At 36.5% G+C, this 21920-nt stretch overlaps 1 protein-coding gene across 4 annotated transcripts in view; it reads left to right on the plus strand.

Moving 5' to 3' along the window:
• The window catches only part of C2H12orf56 (chromosome 2 C12orf56 homolog), a 116674-nt gene that overhangs the window by 19525 nt on the left and 75229 nt on the right, over positions 1 to 21920 (plus strand). For all 4 annotated transcript variants that reach the window (XM_074220785.1, XM_074220786.1, XM_074220787.1 and 1 more), the window contains exons 2-3: positions 3456 to 3612; positions 11920 to 11992. In XM_074220785.1, the coding sequence (XP_074076886.1) occupies positions 3456 to 3612; positions 11920 to 11992 (230 nt within the window). The remainder of the gene's footprint in view (positions 1 to 3455; positions 3613 to 11919; positions 11993 to 21920) is intronic.

Consider the following 21920-nt stretch of genomic DNA (forward strand, 5'->3'; position numbering starts at 1 on the left):
AGAAAGTATTTGACAAAAAAAAATACTTTGTAACTCTAGTTTGAATTACCATATATACTTTAAAATAACATCTAAATTATATATTCCATCTGGAATATTTCCTTAAATTAACTTATCTGTCATTTATATTGTGCTAATTTTTCAATTGCATAAGAGGAGAAATGTGTGGTTAAAAGACAATTTCCACATATTTAAATGAAGCTTATTTAGGAAACTTTCCTGATTTTTGTATTTAGGATGTCCAATTTTTAATATTGCCTAATGATCCTTTTTACTCCACTTTGTTTCACTACATGGCACTAGTAGGCTGCAATTATTTCTGATAACCAATGGGGTTATGACCATAACTCTCAGGATTCCAGCCTTGTTAATGTGAAGATTAGCAAAATTTTTAAAGAAAAGTCAGGGTGATAAAGCCTTCTAGGGAATAAACTCTTTTCAAACACTAAGCATCATTCTAAACAATGCTTCAAGAACCCAGGTGAGTGCCACCTTTAATGGTGAAGAGTGAAGAAGGATACTATTGTAGCAGACTAACCCTGTCTCCACTGCTTTCTCTGCCTATCTCATCACTCAACCCTTTTGCCTCTTGGAATTATTAGACTCCTCTGACCCTGTTCAAGAGTCACTTCCCAATGTCCCTATCAAGGTATTTGACCCCCTCTACCTTTTATTTAAAAACATATATTTTAGGAAGGTAGGTAGGAAGGAAGGAAGGAAAGAAGAAAGGAAGGAAAGAAGGAAGATAGGTAGGTGCCAAAGACCACTCATTTCCATTTGAAACTTTCTTTCTGATATTGCTTGGGAGAAGAGGAGAGAAAAGGAAATGAAAAGACTGAAAAAGACAATTTTTTGGGGGAAAGTGAGTAGTTGATGCTAGATACTAAAAGCTGCTTGTTTGGGGAACCAAAGATATAACAATTAATACAACAGATATTAAGTATCTACTTTGTGTGAAGTACTATTCTTTTTTTGGGGGGGGGGGGCAACAGAGTTAATGACTTGCCCAAGGTCACACAGCTAGTAAATATCAAGCATCTGAGAATGGATTTGAACTCAAGTCCTCCTGACTCCAGGATTGGTGTTCTATCCACTTAGCTGCAGCTTATAGTGCTATTCTAAGTGCTGGGGGGTGACACTAAGTCTTTATATTCCTGTAAGTATTTAATAAATGCTTGTTGAATTTAATATCCTCATGATTTTGAAGTTTAGTCAAGAATTGCTTACTGGATATTTTGAATTTGTTTTGTTATTTAGTCATTTTTTCAATTGTGAATGACTTCTGACCCCATTTAGGATTTTTTTTGCAAGGCAATGCAGTTAAGTGACTTGCCCAAGGTCACACAGCTAGGTAATTAGTATTAAGTGTCTGAGGCCATATTTGAACTCAGGTCCTCTGGGCTCCAGGGCTGGTGCTCTAGACACTGTGACACCTAGCTGCCCCCTCCCTCCCATTTGGGGTTTTCTTGGCAAAGATACTGGAGTGGTTTGCCATTTCCTTTTCCAGTTCATTTTACAGATGAGGAAACCAAGGCAAACAAGATTAAGTGGCTTACTCAGGGTCATGTAGTTAGTGTCTGAAGCCAGATTTGAACTTAGGAAGATGAATCTTCCTTATTCCAAGCCCACTTCTTTATCCACTATACTACCTAGGTGATCTGGTTCATAGCTATCTCAAATTCAATGTCTAAAACAGAAGTCATGATCTTTTTTTCCCCCAATCCCACCCCTTCCCTCTACTTTTCCATGTTCACAACCTTGGTTTTAGCTTTCTCTCCACATCCTCACTCACTCCGAATATCCCATCAGGTGCCCAGTCTTATTGTTACTATCTCATTAATATCTTTCCTAGTGGTCCCCTTCCCTCCTATTCACAGAGCCACCATCCTAGGTCAGAACTTGATCACCTGTCATCTGGACTATTGCAACAGCCTCCTAAATCAGAACTCCTTCTCCTCCTACCTTGTTTCTTCCCACTTTAATGTATTCTCCACACAATCATCAGAGTGATTTTCCCCAAATAGATCTGACTATGTATCCAATGATTTCCCATTATCTTTCCAGGATCAAATAAAACCCTACCATATGTCAGTTAAAACTCTTCACAGCCTGGTGTCTGCCGATGTTTGTAGTCTTCTTTCACTTTACTCCTTTCTATGCATTTTCACTGTTCAGCCATACCGGTCTGTGTTCTGTTCCTCATATACTAGAATTCATCCCTCATTTCTGTCTTTGTATAAGCTCTTCCCCATGGCTGGAAAACCCTCCATCCTCAGTTCAATCTCATGGAATCCTTCAAGACTGTACAAGCACCACCTTCTACCACAGGTCTTTCTACTCTGCCTTTCCTCTTCAGGTTACCTTTTATATACTTTGCATGCATCTCTTTATACTTGTTTATATACATGCTATTCTCTGTGAGAATGTAAACTCCTTGAGAACAAGGACGATTTTGAATTGCTTCCTCAGCATGGAGCACAGTAACTGGTCCACAGGAAGGGTTCTTATTAAGAAGTACTTGCTATACCCTTTGATCCAGCAATACCACTACTGGGTCTATACCCTGAAAAGATGATGAAAAAGGGTAAAAACATCACTTGTACAAAAATACTCATAGCAGCCCTGTTTGTGGTGGCAAAGAATTGGAAATCAAGTAAATGCCCTTCAGTTGGGGAATGACTTAGCAAACTGTGCTATATGTGTCATGGAACACTATTGTTCTATTCGAAACCAGGAAGGATGGGAATTCAGGGAAGCCTGGAGGGATTTGCATGAACAGATGCTGAGTGAGATGAGCAAAACCAGAAAAACACGGTACACCCTAACAGCAACATGGGGGTGATGTTCAACCTTGATGGACTTGCTCATTCCATCAGTGCAATAGTCAGGGACAATTTTGGGCTGTCTGCAATGGAGAATACCATCTGTATCTAGATAAAGAACCATGGAGTTTGAACAAAGTCCAAGGACTATTTCCTTTGATTTAGAAAATAAAACTGATATCTTATTGTCTGATCCTGTTATGTCTTATACTTCATGTGTCTTCCTTAAGGATATGATTTCTCTCTCATCACACTTAATTTGGATCAATGTATACCATGGAAACAATGTAAAGACTGGCAAATTGCTTTCTGTGGGGGGGGAGGGAAGTAAGATTAGGGGAAAAATTGTAAAACTCAAAATAAAATCTGTAATTAAAAAAAAAGAAGTGCTTGCTAGTTGTGGGCTGCTTATGGGGACTCTCTCTTTCTCTCTCTCCCCCTCCCTCCCTCTGCTTGTAAAATGACATTTTAGATAAATTTTCAGTCTATATCAAAAAGTGCTTATAGAGGTTGTGCATTTGTAGAGATAAGTGCATTTTAAAAAGAAGTGGAATTGGAGTGATGTTATTTTTTTTGAACAAGTTAAAAAGTTTTGCTCTTCCTCAGTCATATAATTCCATTTTTGTTTTTCAGATTCAAGACTATCCAGACTTTTTGAATGGACTAGATAGAGAAATTAATCAACACATTCGCATAGTCTATTCTTTATCCTCTTTGAAAAATTCCTGTGGAAATGTGAAAGGTTCTAAAAAATTATTTCCATTTCCTCGATTAAAAGGAAACAAAAAAGGTATGGAATGCATTATTATTTATACATAATGCCAAAATAGATAGTATCTGTTTATGAAGAAGCTAAAACATGTTGTATTTCCTGTGATGGTAATACCAGCCACACTCTTAACCAGTTCTCCTTGACAACTAATTGATTTGTATTTTGATGAATATCAAAGAGGCACAGGTTCAAATTCTAGCTCTGACATATCCCAAACATATGAATATGGCCAAATTATTTTGTTCCTCTAAATGTCAGCTTCTTCATCTATTAAATGGAAGTCATGATACTATTTACCTTATTGGGTTGTTCTGAGGAAAGCATTTTTTTAATGTCAAAAGCTAAACATAAATTAGTTTGTTTTTTAAATCATATAGCTAATTAAATTACAGGTACAAATACATTCTCTGTGTGATACTAAATTGCCTGTTTATCCTTTTTCCGTGTGGAATTTGAAAAATTTGAGATATAATTTCTGGATAATTTAATCATTTTGTTAATAATGCCAGAATTTTTAATAATAGGTCAGTGACTCTCTCAAAAGCCGAATAAAATCGAGAAAAGCTGAGTCATGTTTTATATGCCTTTGGGAGAGGGGTAGTGCTTAGGATGGAAATCAACTCTGATTGGTTAACAATGAATATTATTACAATGAAGGGCTGGGCCTATTCTAATTAGTTTTAATTATGTCATTTACATTTAAATTACCCCCAGCCTTGGGCAATCTATTCAATCTATTTTTTTTCCTTTGGTTTTTGAAAGGCAAAGGAGTTAAGTGACCTACTCAAAGATCGAAGCTAAGTAAATATTAAGTGTTTCTGACCTGTTTTGAACTTGGGTCCTCCTGACTCCAGGGCCGGTGTTCTATCTACTGAGCCACCTAGCTGCCCCACTGGGCAATATATTTAGAGAATTTTTTCTCAGGGCAGCTAGGTGGCACAGTGGATGGCGCACCGGTCCTGGAGTCAGGAGGACCTGAATTCAAACATGACTTTAGACACTTAATAATTACCTAGCTGTATGACCTTGGGCAAATCACTTAACCCCATTGCCTCGTTAAAAAAAAAAAACCCAAACTAAGAATTTAGTCTCCCTCACCCTCCATTCCCCCAGCCCCACCTGAGTGGAAGGTAGGGTGGAATCTGACTAAGATTGAGGATAGTTAATTTGATCTCTTTATCAATGATGTCCAGTATTGTTGTGAGTAACATCAAAAGCTTCCTGTATACTATGAGAGAAGACATCATGTTTAAATTAAGATTTAATGGCTAAAGTTGTCTTATAATTTAATATTATTTTTTGAGTATTCTTCATCAGACTATTAATGATTATTCCTGGCAAAATACAATACTTAAAAAAATTAATATCTGTGATCAAATTGTAGATAACCATATCAACAAACACAAGTTTCAAACAAAATAATGCTGATTCATATCAAGTGTAATAGTGAGGGTTATCTATTTGGTCTTAGACTAATCAGCATTTCTATTACAAAGGTGATAATTTCCAGGGTGCCATCTATTTTCTGGATGATCTGAGGTTTAGTGAAAAGAGTGCTAGAATTAGAATTAGAAAATCTGAGTCCAGATTCTGGTGCTGTCACTTACTAGCTGTATTTCCTCAGATAGCTCACTTAACCTCTCTGGAGCTTAGTGTCCTTATTTGTAAGATGAGAGTGTTGACTTAGATTACCTTCTGGGTATCTTCCAAATATAAAGTGATGTTGTGGTTCAGTCATTTCCATCATATCTGTAAAACTTTGTGACCCCATTTCAGGTTTTCTTGATAAAGATATTTGAGTGGTTTGCCATTTCCTTCTTTAGTTCATTTTACAGATGAGGAACTGAGGCCAGCAGGGTTAAGTGGTAGATAGATGTTTGTCCTTCATTCTCAAAGAAGACTGTGACATCAAGTGATGCCATGACAAGCAAAAGAATTGGATTTGAGTGAGGAGGGGACTTTGCTAAGTCACCAGCCTCACCTTCTCTAGGGCCATCTGGATCCAGTGGCCAAATATGAAACAGGATAACTGGAAATGGTCCTGGATATGAGGCAATCAGGGTTAAGTCACACAACTATTAAGTGTCATGTGTCTGAGCTTGGATTTGAACTACCATCTTCCTGACTCCAAAGGCCAGTGGTCTGTCCACTGGACCAGAATTTTTCAGGGTCACACAGCTAGTGTCTGAGGCCAGATTTGAACTCAGAAAGGAGTTTTATTGACTCCAGGTCTGGTACTCTGGTACACTCTGTTATTCTGTTACCTTGCTGCCCATCAGTTGCCAATAGATAATGCTATCATCCTATTTATTAATGACAATCATGTGATGCTTTTCATAAGATCGAATGGGAAAAATTCACAGAAACCATTTTGGAAACCTAAAAAGTACTAGATAAACATCAACTACTATTACCTTTACTGGAGGTTGTAGGATGCTCATTATACTAACACAAGCATCCTCTGTGATCCCACTGCTAAGCAAAGGAGGTCAGTGACAAAAAGGAAGACCCCCTTAAACACCAAAATATTTATATTGACACTTTTTGTAGTAGCAAAGAATTAGAAACCAAATAGATATCAGTTGTGAAATAGGGTAGCAAGTTATGATACATGAATATAATAAAATATTGCTATGCTATAAGACATGACGACCAAAGAAAAGCATGGAAAGACACATGAATTGATGTACAATGGATTAAACAGAACCAGGAAAACAAAATATACAATGGCCACAAAAAAAATGAAAATGAAAAGACAACAGTTTTTCTCTCCTTGTTTATTTTTTGAAACATCTTAGTGGAGAGGAAGTTGGTCTTGAAATCAGGAAGACCTTTGTTCAAATGTGGTCTCTCATAAGGACTGATTGTATGGTCTTGTACATCACTAACCTTAATATTCTTGGAAACTTTCTAATATTGCAAGTTATGGAAAAGGTGTGACTTGTTTTGGCACAGGGAGTTTTTCCCTCTGGGATTTTTCTAAGTCAATGAATTCATAGGTTTTTCTATCTATCCCTGTTATATCATAAGGGACAAGTTCCCAAGATTGAGAGTACTCTACTGAGAAGCATTGGTGATGTAAAAATAAAATATATCAACAATTAAAAACACAAACAAAAAAATTACTGGAGTTAGTTGCATTCTTTAAAAAGGCTAGGGAAGGTTGAGAAGATCTGAATCTACTCCCTACCTATTTCTCCCTTACCTGGTGTACCAATTGCCCATGATTCACTACTCATCAGATCTTAATTCCTAAAGCATATTGGTAGAATCATTCTGAATATTAATTGAATAGTAAAAATGTACGGGAACTTTGCCTAATGTTTGTGAACTTTCAAAACAGGGTATAGTCCCTCAGTGGAATACTGTCATGGCAACTGTTTTTAGCCACTATTGTAATTAGATATTTTATTAAGTCCCTTCTTGCTTAGCAGATCCCATGTCACACTAATGAGGATATCTAACTGTTGTTTATTGCCTTAAATGCATATTTATCCTTGCATGCAAGCATAATTATTCTTGGGTTTCTCTTGCTCAAAGGGGTTTGTGTGTGTGTGTGTGTGTGTGTGTGTGTGTGTGTGTGTGTGTGTGTGAGAGAGAGAGAGAGAGAGAGAGAGAGAGAGAGAGAGAGAGAGAGAGAGAGAGAGAGAGACAGAGATGGTTCCCATTAAGGAAAGCAATCCCAAGTTACACTGATCAGTGCTTTGTAAAAATCATGGAAATAAATGTGGATAGATGTAGTGAAATGATTTGGGTCTAACCATTAATGGAATTTAAAAATAGCTTTATTTTAAAATATTGCTCCAAAGGTGCCTGTCAAATTTCTTCTGCATAGAAAAAAGTATCTAAGAACAGAAAGTTCAACTATCATAATGATTACTAGAAAAATCACCAATCTGCCTTTTCATTCTTGAAATGAAACATTCTGTCCTCCAACAACAATCTGTCTCCTTTGACACTCACAAACATTTCCTTCCCTTGCACTACCACTTCTATGCAGATAACTCCCAAATCTATAATCAAGCTGTCATGTTTCTTATTTTAATTGATACTTTATTTTTTTCAATCATATGTTAGGAAAGTTTTTCAGCATTCATCTACATGCATATGTATATTTTTAGGTTACATAATTTCCTTCCACGCTCCCTTTCCACTCCCCCCTTTCTTCAGTGGCAAACAGTCAAGTGAGTATTGTACATACACATTTGTGTTTAACATGTTTACAGATTATTCATTTTTGGTATGAGGAGTTAGGAATAAGGGAAAGAAAGAAAATCAGGAGATAGGAAGGCAATACATAAGAGAAATTTTTAAAAAGTGAATGTAGGGGCGGCTAGGTGGCGCAGTGGACAGAGCACTGGCCCTGGAATCAGGAGTACCTGAGTTCAAATCCAGCCTCAGACACTTAATAATTACCTAGCTGTGTGGCTTTGGGCAAGCCACTTAACCCCATTATTGCCTAGCAAAAACCAAAAAAAAAAAAAAGTGAATGTAGTGTTCATTCAGATTCTGTAGGGTTTTTGTTTTGTTTTTCTTCCTGTGCATATGGATAGCATTGTCCATAGCAGGTCTCCCAGGATTGTCCTAGCTCTCTGAATGGCTGAGAGGAGCTTCATCCATCAAGGTTGATCAACTCAACAATGTTGTTGTCATATAGTTTCAACCTTACCTGTAAATCTAGGTGCCTCCAGGATAGGTCCCCCTGGCATCTTCAACTCAACATGTTTAAACTGAACTCCTTTTCCTTTAAATATTCTTCTCCTGCTTTTGTCTAATACTACTATCTACTCATTCTTTCACATTGGAAATCTTAGTGTTATTATTCTTATGAATTCCAACTTTCACAAGTACCTCCCCTAATACCATCCCCCTCCCAAATTAATTCATTGCTCCTCTCCTGTTAAAAGCCTTTATAAACCTGGATTGTTGCAATAATTTCCTCACAGACCTCCTCACTTCCACACTCTGTTCTGGTGGCAGGAAGGTATTTCTTATTGGATCATGATTGGGACATATTACCCTCTCACCCCAAAATCTCAAGGTTCTCTGCTATCTTATGTCACTTACCTTCGCCACATTTATCTCATATTTTTATAAATGCTAGATAATCAAGATCAGTTAGTGACAGTGAATTGTTTAGTACATGGAGGAAAAGTATGATTTAAGAACTGGTAACTGAGTGGAGGATGGACTAGAAAGAAGAGAGACTTAAGGCAAGGTGACCTAATAGCAGATTCTGCCAAGTCCATGAGTGAAGTGATGTCTAGAGTCACATAACCAGTAACTATCAGAGGTTTGACTTGAATCCAGAATTTCCTAGCTTCTAGACTAACAGTACTATGCCACTTTGCTTCAGAGCCCAATTCAAATGCTGCCTCCTCCATCATGACCCTAGAAACTACTTCATCATTCAAACTTGTCCCAGTCCTGGAATTCATCCACTGGAAGTATTTTCTTCCAAGTGATCTTTCTCCTTGACTGGATGACTCCTCTTAGAATCTCCACTTAAGAAGAGCATTTAGACCAGTCATTCAAGTCATGTCTCATTCCTCTCTAGTTCACTCAGAGAACTTCCTCTACTATGCTTACAGGCTTTTGATATTCCTTCCCAACTGTCTTTGTTTCCTTTAATGTTTTGTTTTCATCTATAAGATTGTAATCTGGGGGTATAGTAGGTGGTATAGTAGAAAGAGCTTTGGTCCTGGAGGCAGGAGGATCTGAATTCAAATAAGGCCTCAGACACTGTGCCTGTGTCTTGCTGGGCAAATCACCTAACCGTGATTGCCTCCAAAAAAAAAAAAAAATGCACGCTCCTTGAGGGGAGAGACTTTTCTGATTGCTTTTGTATCCTCAATACTTAGCACAGTAGTATCATACTTTAATAAATGCTTGTCAACTTTTGTTGACTTTGTAACTCATCCTTTCCAGGTGTGTTAAGATAGTAGTTATTTAATTATAGTTTTCAGAAGAGAAAAGCAGGGTGGAAAATGGCAGAATGAAGATTTGGTCATATTGCACCAGAAAGAGCAGAGCCAAATGACTCAGCTCCACCAAAGTAAAGCATCTGGAAATGGCTTAAAAACTTTGGTTATTGTAATGACCTATCTTAACTTCAGAAGACTGAAGATAAAACATGTTATTCTATATCTTGACAGAAGGGTGATAGATTAGAGACACAGAGTGAGTTGGATGTGACCAACATATATATATATATATATATATATATATATATATATATATATATATATATTTTTTTTTTTTTTTTTTTTTGTTTGGCTATACTTAATTTGTTATAAGGGGAGAGCATCAATTTGGAAGACTTGTGGGTGCATATGGGGGTAATGGAAAAAAAGGAAGAGACAAAGGAATGACAAATATTAAAATAGACACCTCCTACAAGAAGTCTTTCCTGAGGGGTGACTAAACGTCGCAGTGGATAGAGCACCTGGAGTCAGGAGTACCTGAGTTCAAATCCAACTTCCAACACTTAATAATTGCTTAGCTGTGTGACTTTGGACAAGTCACTTAACCCCATTACCTTGCAAAAAAAAGTCTTTCCTGGTTCTCCTTAATTTTAGTGCCTTCTATCTGAGACTACCCCCCTCCAAGTTATCCTATTTGCACATAGTTGTTTGTATGTTTTCTTCTAAATGAATAATCATAATAAATACATAAATAATAAAAAAATGATAATTTATTAAATGAGATGAGAGCAGAAAGAATTTTAGAAAAGGACAAAGACAAGAAGGCAGTATTAATAATAATCTTGCTAAATTTAATCTACACTTCTAAAAAGCTGAATATAACAGAGACTCATATATGATCTTTTTTCTCAGATGTGGGAAAGATATTAATTTAGAAAGATGAGTCATCTATTGCTTCCCAAACCATGGTCAGTTGACCTGACTTTTGTCTAGCCACTGGGCTATGGAAGAGAGAATGAGGCTGATGACTATTTGCAATTCTGCTTCATTTAAATTCATTTCATTTGCAAATCAAACCATCACCTATGACATCCTTGGTCCTCTTTGAAAAAATGAAGGACAAACAACAAATGGGGTTAAGTGGCTTGCCCAAGGCCACACAGCTAGGTAATTATTAAGTGTCTGAGACCGGATTTGAACTCAGGTACTCCTGACTCCAGGCCTGGGGCTTTTTCCACTACGCCACCTAGCTGCCCCTCTAATCTATCTTTTTAAAAAATTTTATTTATTGAAGGCAATGGGGTTGTGACTTGCTTAAGGTCATACAGCTAGGCAATTATTAAGTGTCTGATGTCGGATTTGAACTCAGATCCTCCTGATTCCAGGGATAGTACTGTATCCACTATGCCACCCTATTTATTCCATTTTTCACATAATGGTTAAAATATTTTGTTTTGTTTTGTTTTTTTAGGTTTTTGCAAGGCAAATGCGGTTAAGTGGCTTGCCCAAGGCCACACAGCTAGGTAATTATTAAGTATCTGAGACCCGATTTGAACCCAGGTACTCCTGACTCCAGGGCCGGTGATTTATCCACTGTGCTGCCTAGCCACCCCTAAAATGATTTTTCTTAAAGCAGAGATCTACTATGTCCCAACTCCCCTTGTCAATATAGACTAATGGTTTCCTATTACATCTAGACTTGAATATAAACTACTCTATTTAAAATCCTTCACAGTTAAGACCCATCCCATTTTCCCAATCTTAATATACATTACTCTCCACACATACCATATTGCCAAACACACATACATCAGCTAAACTATCCTTGTTTCTTTCGCTTACTACATCATCTTTCTCTTTGCCTTAATGTTGGCTTTTTCCCATCCTGGAATATTCTTTGCCCTTGCCTTTGCCTCATAGTTAGGGATTCTTTAAAGTTCATTTAAAGCACCACCTTTTTAAAAATCCGAGTCAGTAAAGAATCAGATCTAGATTATACATGTAAAGTAAAGCATCACCGTTTACATGAAGTCGTCCTTGATTTCTTCTAACTGCTAATGCCGTAACCTCAAAATTACCTTATCTCTTTTGCATATATCTCTGTATGTACATGTTGAATGCTTCAAAGGCAGGGATCTTTTCACTTTTATTCTCCTAAAGTCTAGCATATAGGAGGTACTTAATACAAATATTTCAAATTATTTTTCAGATTGAGTGACAGAAAATATTTGACAGCTATTTTAATATGAAACTACACAGAACAAGTTTGGTTATTTGATATTAGAGTTTTAGTTGCAAATTTATGTGAAGTACATGCTATCAAAATGGAAGATATGAATATATCTGATAGAAGATCAATTGAAGGACTGTATTAATCATTAATTAATTCTTTTCTCCTTAGTCAAGGAAAAGAATGATGGACTGTTATCAGCTGAACACAAAGAATATGGAAATCTAAATGATTCACTTCTCAGGTAAACTTATAACCAGAGAATATATTAAATCACATGATCAATTTAATACTTAAATTTCAATTGATCTGGGATGTTTTTGATGTGCTCCCTTTTCCCACCTTTACAGATCCTAACTCATCAAAACCCTTTCTCATTCTGTGTCTTGATTGTTAATGGCTTCCCAAAAGTCATCCTTCAATGATCTACCCACATCTTGGAGATTTACTTTGTCTTTTAATAATCCATAGGTAGTAATCAGTCTGTTCATCAATTACCCTTTATTCTTGCAACTGGCTCATTTCTTTTTCCTATCAAGCTGTAAGGAAGGGAGGATGTTGTCCTTTCCCTCACTTCAGTTGATGTCTATAGAAAGCCTAGAATGCAATCACAAATGTTAATTAAAATGATTGTAAAACTGAATCTAAACCCGGATCCTTTTATTAAGTGTGAATATCTCTCATCTCAAAAAGAAAACAGAGACTGGCTGAGCAAATACATTAGATATGATTTGATGGGTTTTAAATAGCTAAACCTTAGATGAATATTAGCAGTTTGAGTTCAAACATGGGGAGGAGTTGCCTATGGAGCGGGGAGAGGGGGAAGAAATTTCTAATTTGAGAGAGATTCTCTTTCCAATTTTCTCCTTACCACAATGACCATATATATTCAAGGAGGAGCTATAGAATAGGAGACACCTTATCCAGTGGAAAGCAGAAACAGACTCTTAGGCACTAATACTGAGAGCCTGAAGCCAATTCAAGGAGCTTAATCCCTAGATCAAGTTGGGTTATGGAGAAGAGCAGACCTGGGAAAAGCAGTTGAATTTAAGAGAGAGATCGTTTAGATCTGCAGTAATGGGAATTGTGTATTGTTTTTACACTAGAATTCTACATGTGTGCCTTCCTACCATTATATTCTAGTTTTGAACCTTTCCTATTTTTCACTGGGCTGTACAATTCTGGTCATTATTGGGAAAACCTTATTCTTACAAGATCCTGTCAGCTTGGTCCCTCCCCTCCTTTTTGGATTTGTCTTTCCCCCATTGGATTGTAAAGTCTGAGAGGACAGAGATTAGCTTTATTTTCTTTTTTGTATTTGTACTTCTAGAATTTATTTTATTTTTAAAAATATTTTATTTTTGTGAGTTTTACAATTTTCCCCCTAATCTTACTTCCCTCCCCCACCCCCCACAGAAGGCAATTTGTCGGTTGTTTCCATGTATACCTCTAGAATTTAGCAAAGTACCTAACATAGAGTAAGAGCTTAATAAATATTTATTGATCATTGATTGATGTTATTTTTTCCATTGATAAAATATTTGTGGGAAAGCACAAAGGAGTTTAAAAAATTTTTTTTTTCCTTCTAATTCAGGTGAGGTAGGGGAGAGGCAACTCTGTTTAGTGTTGCTTATGTTCAGGTAGCTATGACTATTTAATTTGTGGAGCAAATGTTTCTGTACCTGTTTAAGGGGCCTAATAAATTAGTTTCAGACATTCTTGGGAGAAACAGATAAAGGCCTTCAAGAAAGACAGCCAGAGGATCAAAAAAAAAAAGATGTCTCAAAAATCTTAACAAATATGATTGTTGAAAAGTGTGTTTTACATGTAGTTCGAAAAATAGATAAATTTATAAAATAAGGAAAAAAGAGAGAAAGAGGCATGAATGTTTGAATGGTTACTGTGACTTTCAGGAACACAGACTTGTAAGAGAAGCTGACTTCGAATTTTCCCTAATTTCTAGTTTACTTCACTACTGACTTCTAATTCCTTTCTCCTGGTTTGAACTGAGATTTTATCTCATTCCCAGCTAAAGAATTATGATTCCCACTAATTCTACCAGCTTCTTGACTTTTCCTTCAAAATTTATCTTGTTTATAGTACATCCATGCCAGATAAGCAAAAACCTGGAGCAGCATACTTCTCAAAAAATTGTATTTTTCCTTTTTAAGCTGCTGAATTGATTCACTTTATGCTTTGAAGGGAGTGAGTTGCTTTCCAAATTTACTCTGTAAATTAATTTTATTCATTTACTGTATTAAGTAATCTTTAGAATATCTCCAATTTCTATTTGTTTTGCTTTAGATTGATGAATTTACTTGCCATTTAATATTTTAGATAATCTTTTTAACATTTGGTGGGAGGAGCTAAACTGATGAATATAAATTAAGGGTTACCCTCCACCTTAAGAACAATTAGTGAATCTTAGGTCTGTATTCCAAAAAGAGATGCAACACAAAGAAAAGGAGCTATAGTGTAGGATGATCAGCTGTGAATGACTTGGCTTTTCTCAGCAATACTATGACTCAAGACAACTTTGAAGAATTTATGAAAAAGAATGCTATTCATCCCCAGAGAAAGATCTGATGGTGTCTGAATACAGATTGAAATATACTATTTTCCTTGAGGTTTCTTTTTTGGGGGGAGGGTGTCTATGTTTTCTGTTATAAGATGTCATAACATGACTATTATGGAAATATTTTGCATGACTCTACATTTATAACCTGTATCAAATTGCTTGAGGTGGTGCAGTGGATAGAGCACTGGCCTTAGAGTATGAATCTGACCTCAGATATTTACTAGTTGTGTGACCTTGGGTAAGTCACTTCACCCTGATTACCTCCCATCCAAGGTCATCTCTGGTCATCCTGATTCATATCAGGCCACTGGATCCAGATAGTTCTGGAGGAGAGAGGATGATGACTTGGCACACTCACTCAAATCTAATTCATGTGCTTATCATGGCATCACCTCTCTGATGTCATGGCTCTCTTTGAGAATGAAGAAGACATTATCATTATATTTTATCCAATTGCTTACTTTCTCAATGATGGGTGGGATGGGGTAGGATGAGAGGAAGAGAGAGAATTTGGAACTTAAAATATTAAATATGAATGTTATATTTTAAATATTTTAATATTTTAAATTATTATTTTAAAAATATGTATGTTAAAATTGTTTTTATAATATAACCAGGGAAAAATCAAATACTAAAAATAAAAAATTAATGAAGAAATTTTTCTTCTAAACTTAGACTTATACAACTAGACAAGAGGTATTTGAGAAAGAGCAGATACACATATACACATATTTATATATTTTGTCTAATCTAATACTCCTCTTAAGGCCTAGAAGAGAGATTGCTTAACCTCAGCAATAATGAAATTTTCTCCACGTCCTCCCTTTCCACCCCAAGGTAATATGCAAGTAGTATAGGCTTTATCCTTCTCTGACTTAGCAAAGGTGGGTTAAACCTCACCTTCAATAATTTCTGTCTATGACATCTACAATCCATGTCTATGCATGTCTGTCCACTCTGCATAGTAATCTTATAACACTGTGCTGTCTTAGTAAATGCCTTTGCCAAGAGCTAATTATGATAACTAATTGTTTATTTTTTATTTTTAAAGATTTTATTTGAGTTTTGAGTTTTACAATTTTTTCTCCCAATCTTACTCCCCCCCCCAACGGAAAGCAATCTGTCAGTCTTTATTTTGTTTCCATGTTGTACATTGATCCAAATTGAGTGTGATGAGAGAGGAATCACATCCTTAAGGAAGAAACCAAAAGTATAAGAGATAACAAGATCAGACAATAAGATATCTGTTTTTTTTTTCTAAATTTAAGGGAATAGTCCTTGAAATTTGTTCAAACTCCAAGGCTCTTTATCTGGATACAGATGGTATTCTCCATTGCAGACAGCCCAAAATTGTCCCTGGTTGTTGCACTGAGTAATCTTTTTCCTCACCTCTGCCTCTTGGAATGATACTTTATGGGGGGAATTGCCGTTCAAAGGTACAGGAATAGGAGATGGAGCATGGTGTGGGAGAAACAACAAATGAGCCAGAATAACTGTACTACAGAGGGAGTGTTGAGTGACACTTAATAATTACCTAGCTGTGTGGCCTTGGGCAAGTCACTTAACCCTTCACTTACAAAAAAAAAAAGAAAAAAGGAAATAAGTAGGATCTGAGTTGAAATTCGACCTCAGATACTTAATACTTACTTAACTGTGTAACCTTGGGCAAGTCACTTAACCTCCTTGTCTTATAAAAAAATTTTTTTTAAAATTATTGGAAGCCATTGGAGTTTGCTGAATGGAGGCTGATGATGACATAGTCAGACCTGGATTTTAGGGTGAGGTGAGAAAAATCACTTGGGCAGCTAACTCTGTAGAGAATTGGATTTCTGGGAGGCTAATTTGAAGACTGTTGCAACTTACTAGGCAAGAGGTGATGAGAGACACATATTGTGTACAAATCATCCTTGGTAATAAGTTACTTATGCTTATCACTCATTTCTCCATTAGTTTGAGAAACATCTGCAATTCTGCTCCTTTAGAGATTCTGACCAAAATGTATTTATTACATCCAGCCCCAGAATATAGAGTGCCAGGTTTCTAGTTCAATTATAGTAAGAGCAAGTTCATAATGATGAAATGGTCTTGGAACCTCAAGCTTGTGCAGGTATTATTGCTTTATAAGACAGTGGTAAACATCTTATTTTTATTCTATCCCTAAGGGATATAGAGAAAACCAGTGACTTGTGATAATGAGACTGAGAACTCATACTTCTCAACCCTCACTGCTGTCTTTCCTCAGTAGACACATTTCTCCATTTAGATATATTTTATTGATTAGGGAGCTTAGGAAGGTACTTCACTTTACCACTTTTCTAGGACCACTACTATTGTGGGAGCTACTTAACAGCTCCTAACAGTTCATTGTATAAACTCTAAATGAAGTCTGCAACCATTTGAACACTTTTCAGAAATGAGTTTATTTTTAAGTGTAAGAAAAATGCTATTGATGTTTAAGTCTGAAGAGTCATTCTCAGTTGTGTTTCTATTTGCAACTTCTATCGATTTTCAGCAAGTGAAAATAAAAGACAATTTATTGCTACAGATCAGGGTAAATAAATAGATGGATGAGTTTTGGTGATAATGACCTGGCTGATAAGTACATATAAATCCAAACAACCCATCTTTTGTATAAATGTGAAATGTGCTGTGTTTAACTGGCACATTCTGGGGAAAGAGACATAAGGAAAAAAAAATCAAAAAATCAAATGATTGCAACTTGGGTTTCTGCTGTACCCTGTTTCAGAAATTCCTGGCTTTCTTGCTAGGAATAATCATTAAAACTTTATTCAGGGGCAGCTAGGCAGCACGGTGGATAGATGCTTGACCCTGGAGTCAGGAGGACCTGAGTTCAAATATGATCTTAGATACTTAAGAATTGCCTAGCTGTGTGACCTTGGGCAAGTCACTTAATTCCATTGCCTTGCAAGAAAACCAAACCAAACCAAACCCAAAAAAGCTTTATTCAGAAAGTGGTCCTAGAATCCTTTTGTTTTATCCAGGGGCAGAATGATTTTTGTATCTTTCAGCTATCACTAATTATACTAAGTATTCTTTAAAAGACATTAAAGAACTAAAAAAATAATTGTCATTAAAAAAAAAATTTATCTTTAGGAGACACTGAAGTATTCAGCAATGTCGAGTAGCCAGTGAAGTGTGGCTCCTGGAACAGAAATATCTGGGTTTAATCCTGCTTTTGACAGTAATTTGCATATGACTCTAGATATAACACTTTTCCCTTTTAGTCTTCTTGTCCACAAAAGGGCAAGATAAGAGCTTTGAATATAGTCTGTGGATGGATAGCTGGAAGTCTATGAACTTAGACAGGAAAAAAAATTGTATCTTTATTTTGACTACATTGTAACTGAAATTTGGTGATTTGTTCAATTGCTTAACAGCATTACTCTGAGAAGGGTATCCAGGCTTCACCAATCTGCCAAAGCAGACCACAATACACAAAAGATCAAGAATCCTTCTAATACTATATAGGTTTGTGAGAAAATGGTAACCTGCCAAAAGAGGGAGTTTCCTATATCAGTGTCATCAAACATCTAGTCCAGTCTCTATTAGTTTGATTTTTTTCACTTTGCTGTTGATTTTTTTCAATGAACAAAAATCTGTTTTCTGTTCCTCCAACTCTTTTCCTCATTGGAAAAAAGAAAAGGAAACATTTTTTATCAAATCTATTCCTTTTAAAACTGTCAAAAAATTCATTCCAGTCAGTCTGTTTCCTATAAGCAGAAAGCTTAGGGTTTTGTTTTGTTTTTAGGGCAATTAGATGGCACAATAGAAAAGTGTTGACCCTGGAGTCAGGAGGACTTGAGTTCAAATATGACTTCAGACCCTAGCTGGTAAAATGAGCTGGAGAAGGAAATGGAAAACCACCCTAGTATTTTTGCTAAGCAAATCCCAGGTGGGGGTCACTTGAAGAGTCAGACACAACTAATCAGCAAGCAAACAAAAAGTTTGCTTAGTCAGAGGGATCAAGTGCCATTCAGATGATTTCCCCCATTTGTTACAGAATCCAGGTGATAATAACTCAGCTAGAAATGGATACCTGGGGGACAACATTAGAAAAAACCTCAAATTAACATTATCTATGCTATATTTTATTTTTATTTATTTTGTTAAACATTTCTCAATTACATTTTTATCTATGTTAGGCTGGGAACTTTACATCTCTTGTTCTTGACAAATAATACAACTATCATTTTGCCCTGTCTTTATAGGTATATTTATCAAGGTTAGTAACAAACTTATGGGAAAAGTTGCAATGACCTGAGGGCCAATTGTCCTCATACTTTTATATGACATTATTCTTTTTTGCTTTCTCTTCCCTTTTGTCACAGGTTGCCTCCCTAGCTCGCTTGCTACCTCTCTTAGCAAGGGAAACCTCAGTCTGATATGTTTCTAGTACCTTAATTTCAGTAACTTAATTTCAGTTGTGTGAGCATTTATTTTTTAATTTAATTTTTCCAGTTACATGCAAAGATAATTTCAACATTCATCTTTTTGTAAGCTTTTTGAGATCCACATTCTACTACCACCATTCCTTCCCTCCCCCTCCCCATGATAGTGAGTAACCTAATAGAGATTCTATATGTACAATCATGTTTAACATATTTCCATATTAGTCATGTTGTAAAAGAGGGGGAAAAAGGAAAAAAGAGACAGAAAGAAAAAATATAAAACAAGTTTAAAAGGGAAACAGAGGCTGCTTTGTTCTGCATTCAGATTCCATAGTTTTTTTCCTTTGAATGTGGATGGTATTTTCTATCACAAGACTTAGGATTGTTCTTGATCTCTGAACTTTGAAAAGAGTGGTTCTACTTACTTCACTCAGGATTTATTCATACAAGTCAATGAGCATTTATTAAGCCTCTGCCATGTATTCTGGGCAGGGAAGGGAGACATAAAGACCAAAATTAATTTTGTTTCTACCCTCAAGGAGCTTATTATATTCTACTTGAGAGGGTTAAGTTCTGAGTTTCATCATCACAGGTCACTTATTTGAAATCCTTTAGGAGGATAAGAGTAAAGTGTTTTATTACTGTCTTGTAAAGTAACAATAACTGCATAACCACTAAAAGATATTACTACAAAGTAAGAAAATTGATTTCTGGATTTGTGCTATGGGAGGTCACTTATAACAAGTTGGGAAAGGCTTCATGTGACTTTTTTTTAGGTTTTTGCAAGGCAAATGGGGTTAAGTGGCTTGCCCAAGGCCACACAGCTAGGTAATTATTAAGTGTCTGAGACCGGATTTGAACCCAGGTACTCCTGACTCCAAGGCCAGTGCTTTATCCACTACGCCACCTAGCCACCCCTCATGTGACTTTTGAGTTGTGTCTTAGTTGGGTCATTGTACATCACAGGCTGGTTCCCTCTACTATCTAAGAAAATCATCATTCATTCCATTATACTACAGACAGGACAAGTCTTCCTAAGGTTCCTCTTGTTCACAACACAATACACAATTAAGTGGAAATCTCAGGACTTCCTTTGCTTGGTCCCTCTTGTCTCAGCATCCTGAGTTTGTAAATCAGTGAACTGGTATAATATAATCATTTAACAGCACTAGATGGGCTTATAGATCATCAGGATCTGATACTGCCTCTGAACAGCTCTGCTTCTCCTAATTAATGATAGGAGCCATTACAGATAGATGATTGCAGTGGCTACCTTGTGAATCAGTAGAAGTAAACAGAAGCCAGGGTTCCACATTAAGAAATGCCAGAGGTGGATGGAAGCATGAGTAATTCCCAGGTAAAGGTAAATAGAACAAGACCACAACTCCAGGAAAGCTGAGAGAATTTTAGGCTGAGATATTGCTCCATGATTCTTGAGCTAACATGACTTTGAGGATTTCTTTTCACAGATGCATTTAGCTTCATGCATTTTCCTTGTTTAGCTGCTCTCTGATCAACAATTAATTTAACTATTTAATTCAACTCACTGGAACCATCTGGGTTCTGCAAGCACCATGGTAACCAATACAACCTGACTTTTCAGTTCTCCCTGCTTCTTTTGCTCCAGATGAGAATGACCTTAGCTGCACTGGCACCCCTTTTCCCCCTAATCATCAGAATGTGTCAGTAGTGGTAGTGGGGGAAGAACGGGGGAGGGAAGGAAATGATTTTTCTCTTATAGTCCACAGTATGAGGTTCAAAGACCCCAAACTGCCATAGACATTAACTTAACATTCTGAAAAAAATGCAAGGTATATTGGGAGATGAAATGAAATAAATGTCTTGGAGCATTTGGAGGCAGAAGCCCAGACTCTAACAAACACCTGAAATTTTCTCTGCAAAGGACCTCCTATAATTCATGACCCAGTCATGTGGCCTATTAGGGTTCTAATGATGTTATGGCCATTAGTTCCTGATCATTAGATCCTCTGAAAGGACTCATTGTGTAACCCTGGGCAAATTACTTACCCTTTCTATGCCCTAGTTTCCTTATTTGCAAAATAAGAGAATCAGACTTAAGATTCCCTCCAGTTCTAAATCTATGATGCTGTAATTTTCCAGATATCTAAGGAGAGTTTTATACCACCCCAACCCCACCCCAGAACCTAGCCTGTTTTACATCGCATTAGCTGGTTCCAGTAGAAGAAAGGAACCATGATGGATGTAAGCAAAATCCTTCTAGACCATGGATATCCAACCTTTAACTTATTCTGGCCTGTTACCCAACAAAAAACATACAGAATTTAGGATTTATTTATGATTACAATGCAACCCATATCACCAATGAATATAATAATAATAAATAATAAATAATAAAATAATAAAATGCAGTAGATAAAGGTTAAAGTGATGTTGCAACACTGCTCCATGTGCTCACCCTTCTTTCATTTTCCAGTTATGATATGTGTCACATGAATGTCCAGTGTGGGCTGGACATACCTAAACCAAGAATCATGACTGGGCATTGTGGACCAAGTTTTTGAAGGTTTAGTCATGTTCATCTAACACAAGTTAGACACAGCTACCAAAGTTACTTATTTGACAATATGTCTTGCCTTCAGTCATGGTCAACCACTCACACAGCTTAACCATCAGGAACTGGCTGCAGGACTGAGGAGGAATCAGGGAAGCTTAGAGAGTACCATGTCTTATTCCATTGATTCCCTCTATTATTTTTACATTGAATTTCCTTAGCCACCCAAAGATTAGCCTGCCAGACTTCTATATAGGAAAGGGGAAAGCAAAGCCCTTAACCCAATCCTTATCCCTGGAGTTTCTTTTTTATACCATAATCTATTTCTTCTGATAAAGAGGGCCCCCAAATCAATAACATGATCCTATGTTCTGTGAACTTTTTGGACTGAGAATTTTGCCATAAAGAGGGGAAACAATTGACAGGAATTTGCTGATCTGGACCAATGACCCAACAGATTAGACTTTGTCCCTTTGGATCTGAATAAGAAGATAATTTAAAAAGCTTATCATAAAAATAGTATACTTCCCCATCTTTCTGATAGTACTGGCTATTAGTGGACTGAGTCTGCAGCAAGTAGAACTGAAGGAAGTCAAATTTCCACTTGCATTACAATGTCAGAGACATTGATTAATATTGTTGTCCCATATCC

The sequence above is a fragment of the Macrotis lagotis genome, chromosome 2, assembly GCF_037893015.1.
Source record: "Macrotis lagotis isolate mMagLag1 chromosome 2, bilby.v1.9.chrom.fasta, whole genome shotgun sequence".
NCBI classification, from domain to species: domain Eukaryota; kingdom Metazoa; phylum Chordata; class Mammalia; order Peramelemorphia; family Peramelidae; genus Macrotis; species Macrotis lagotis.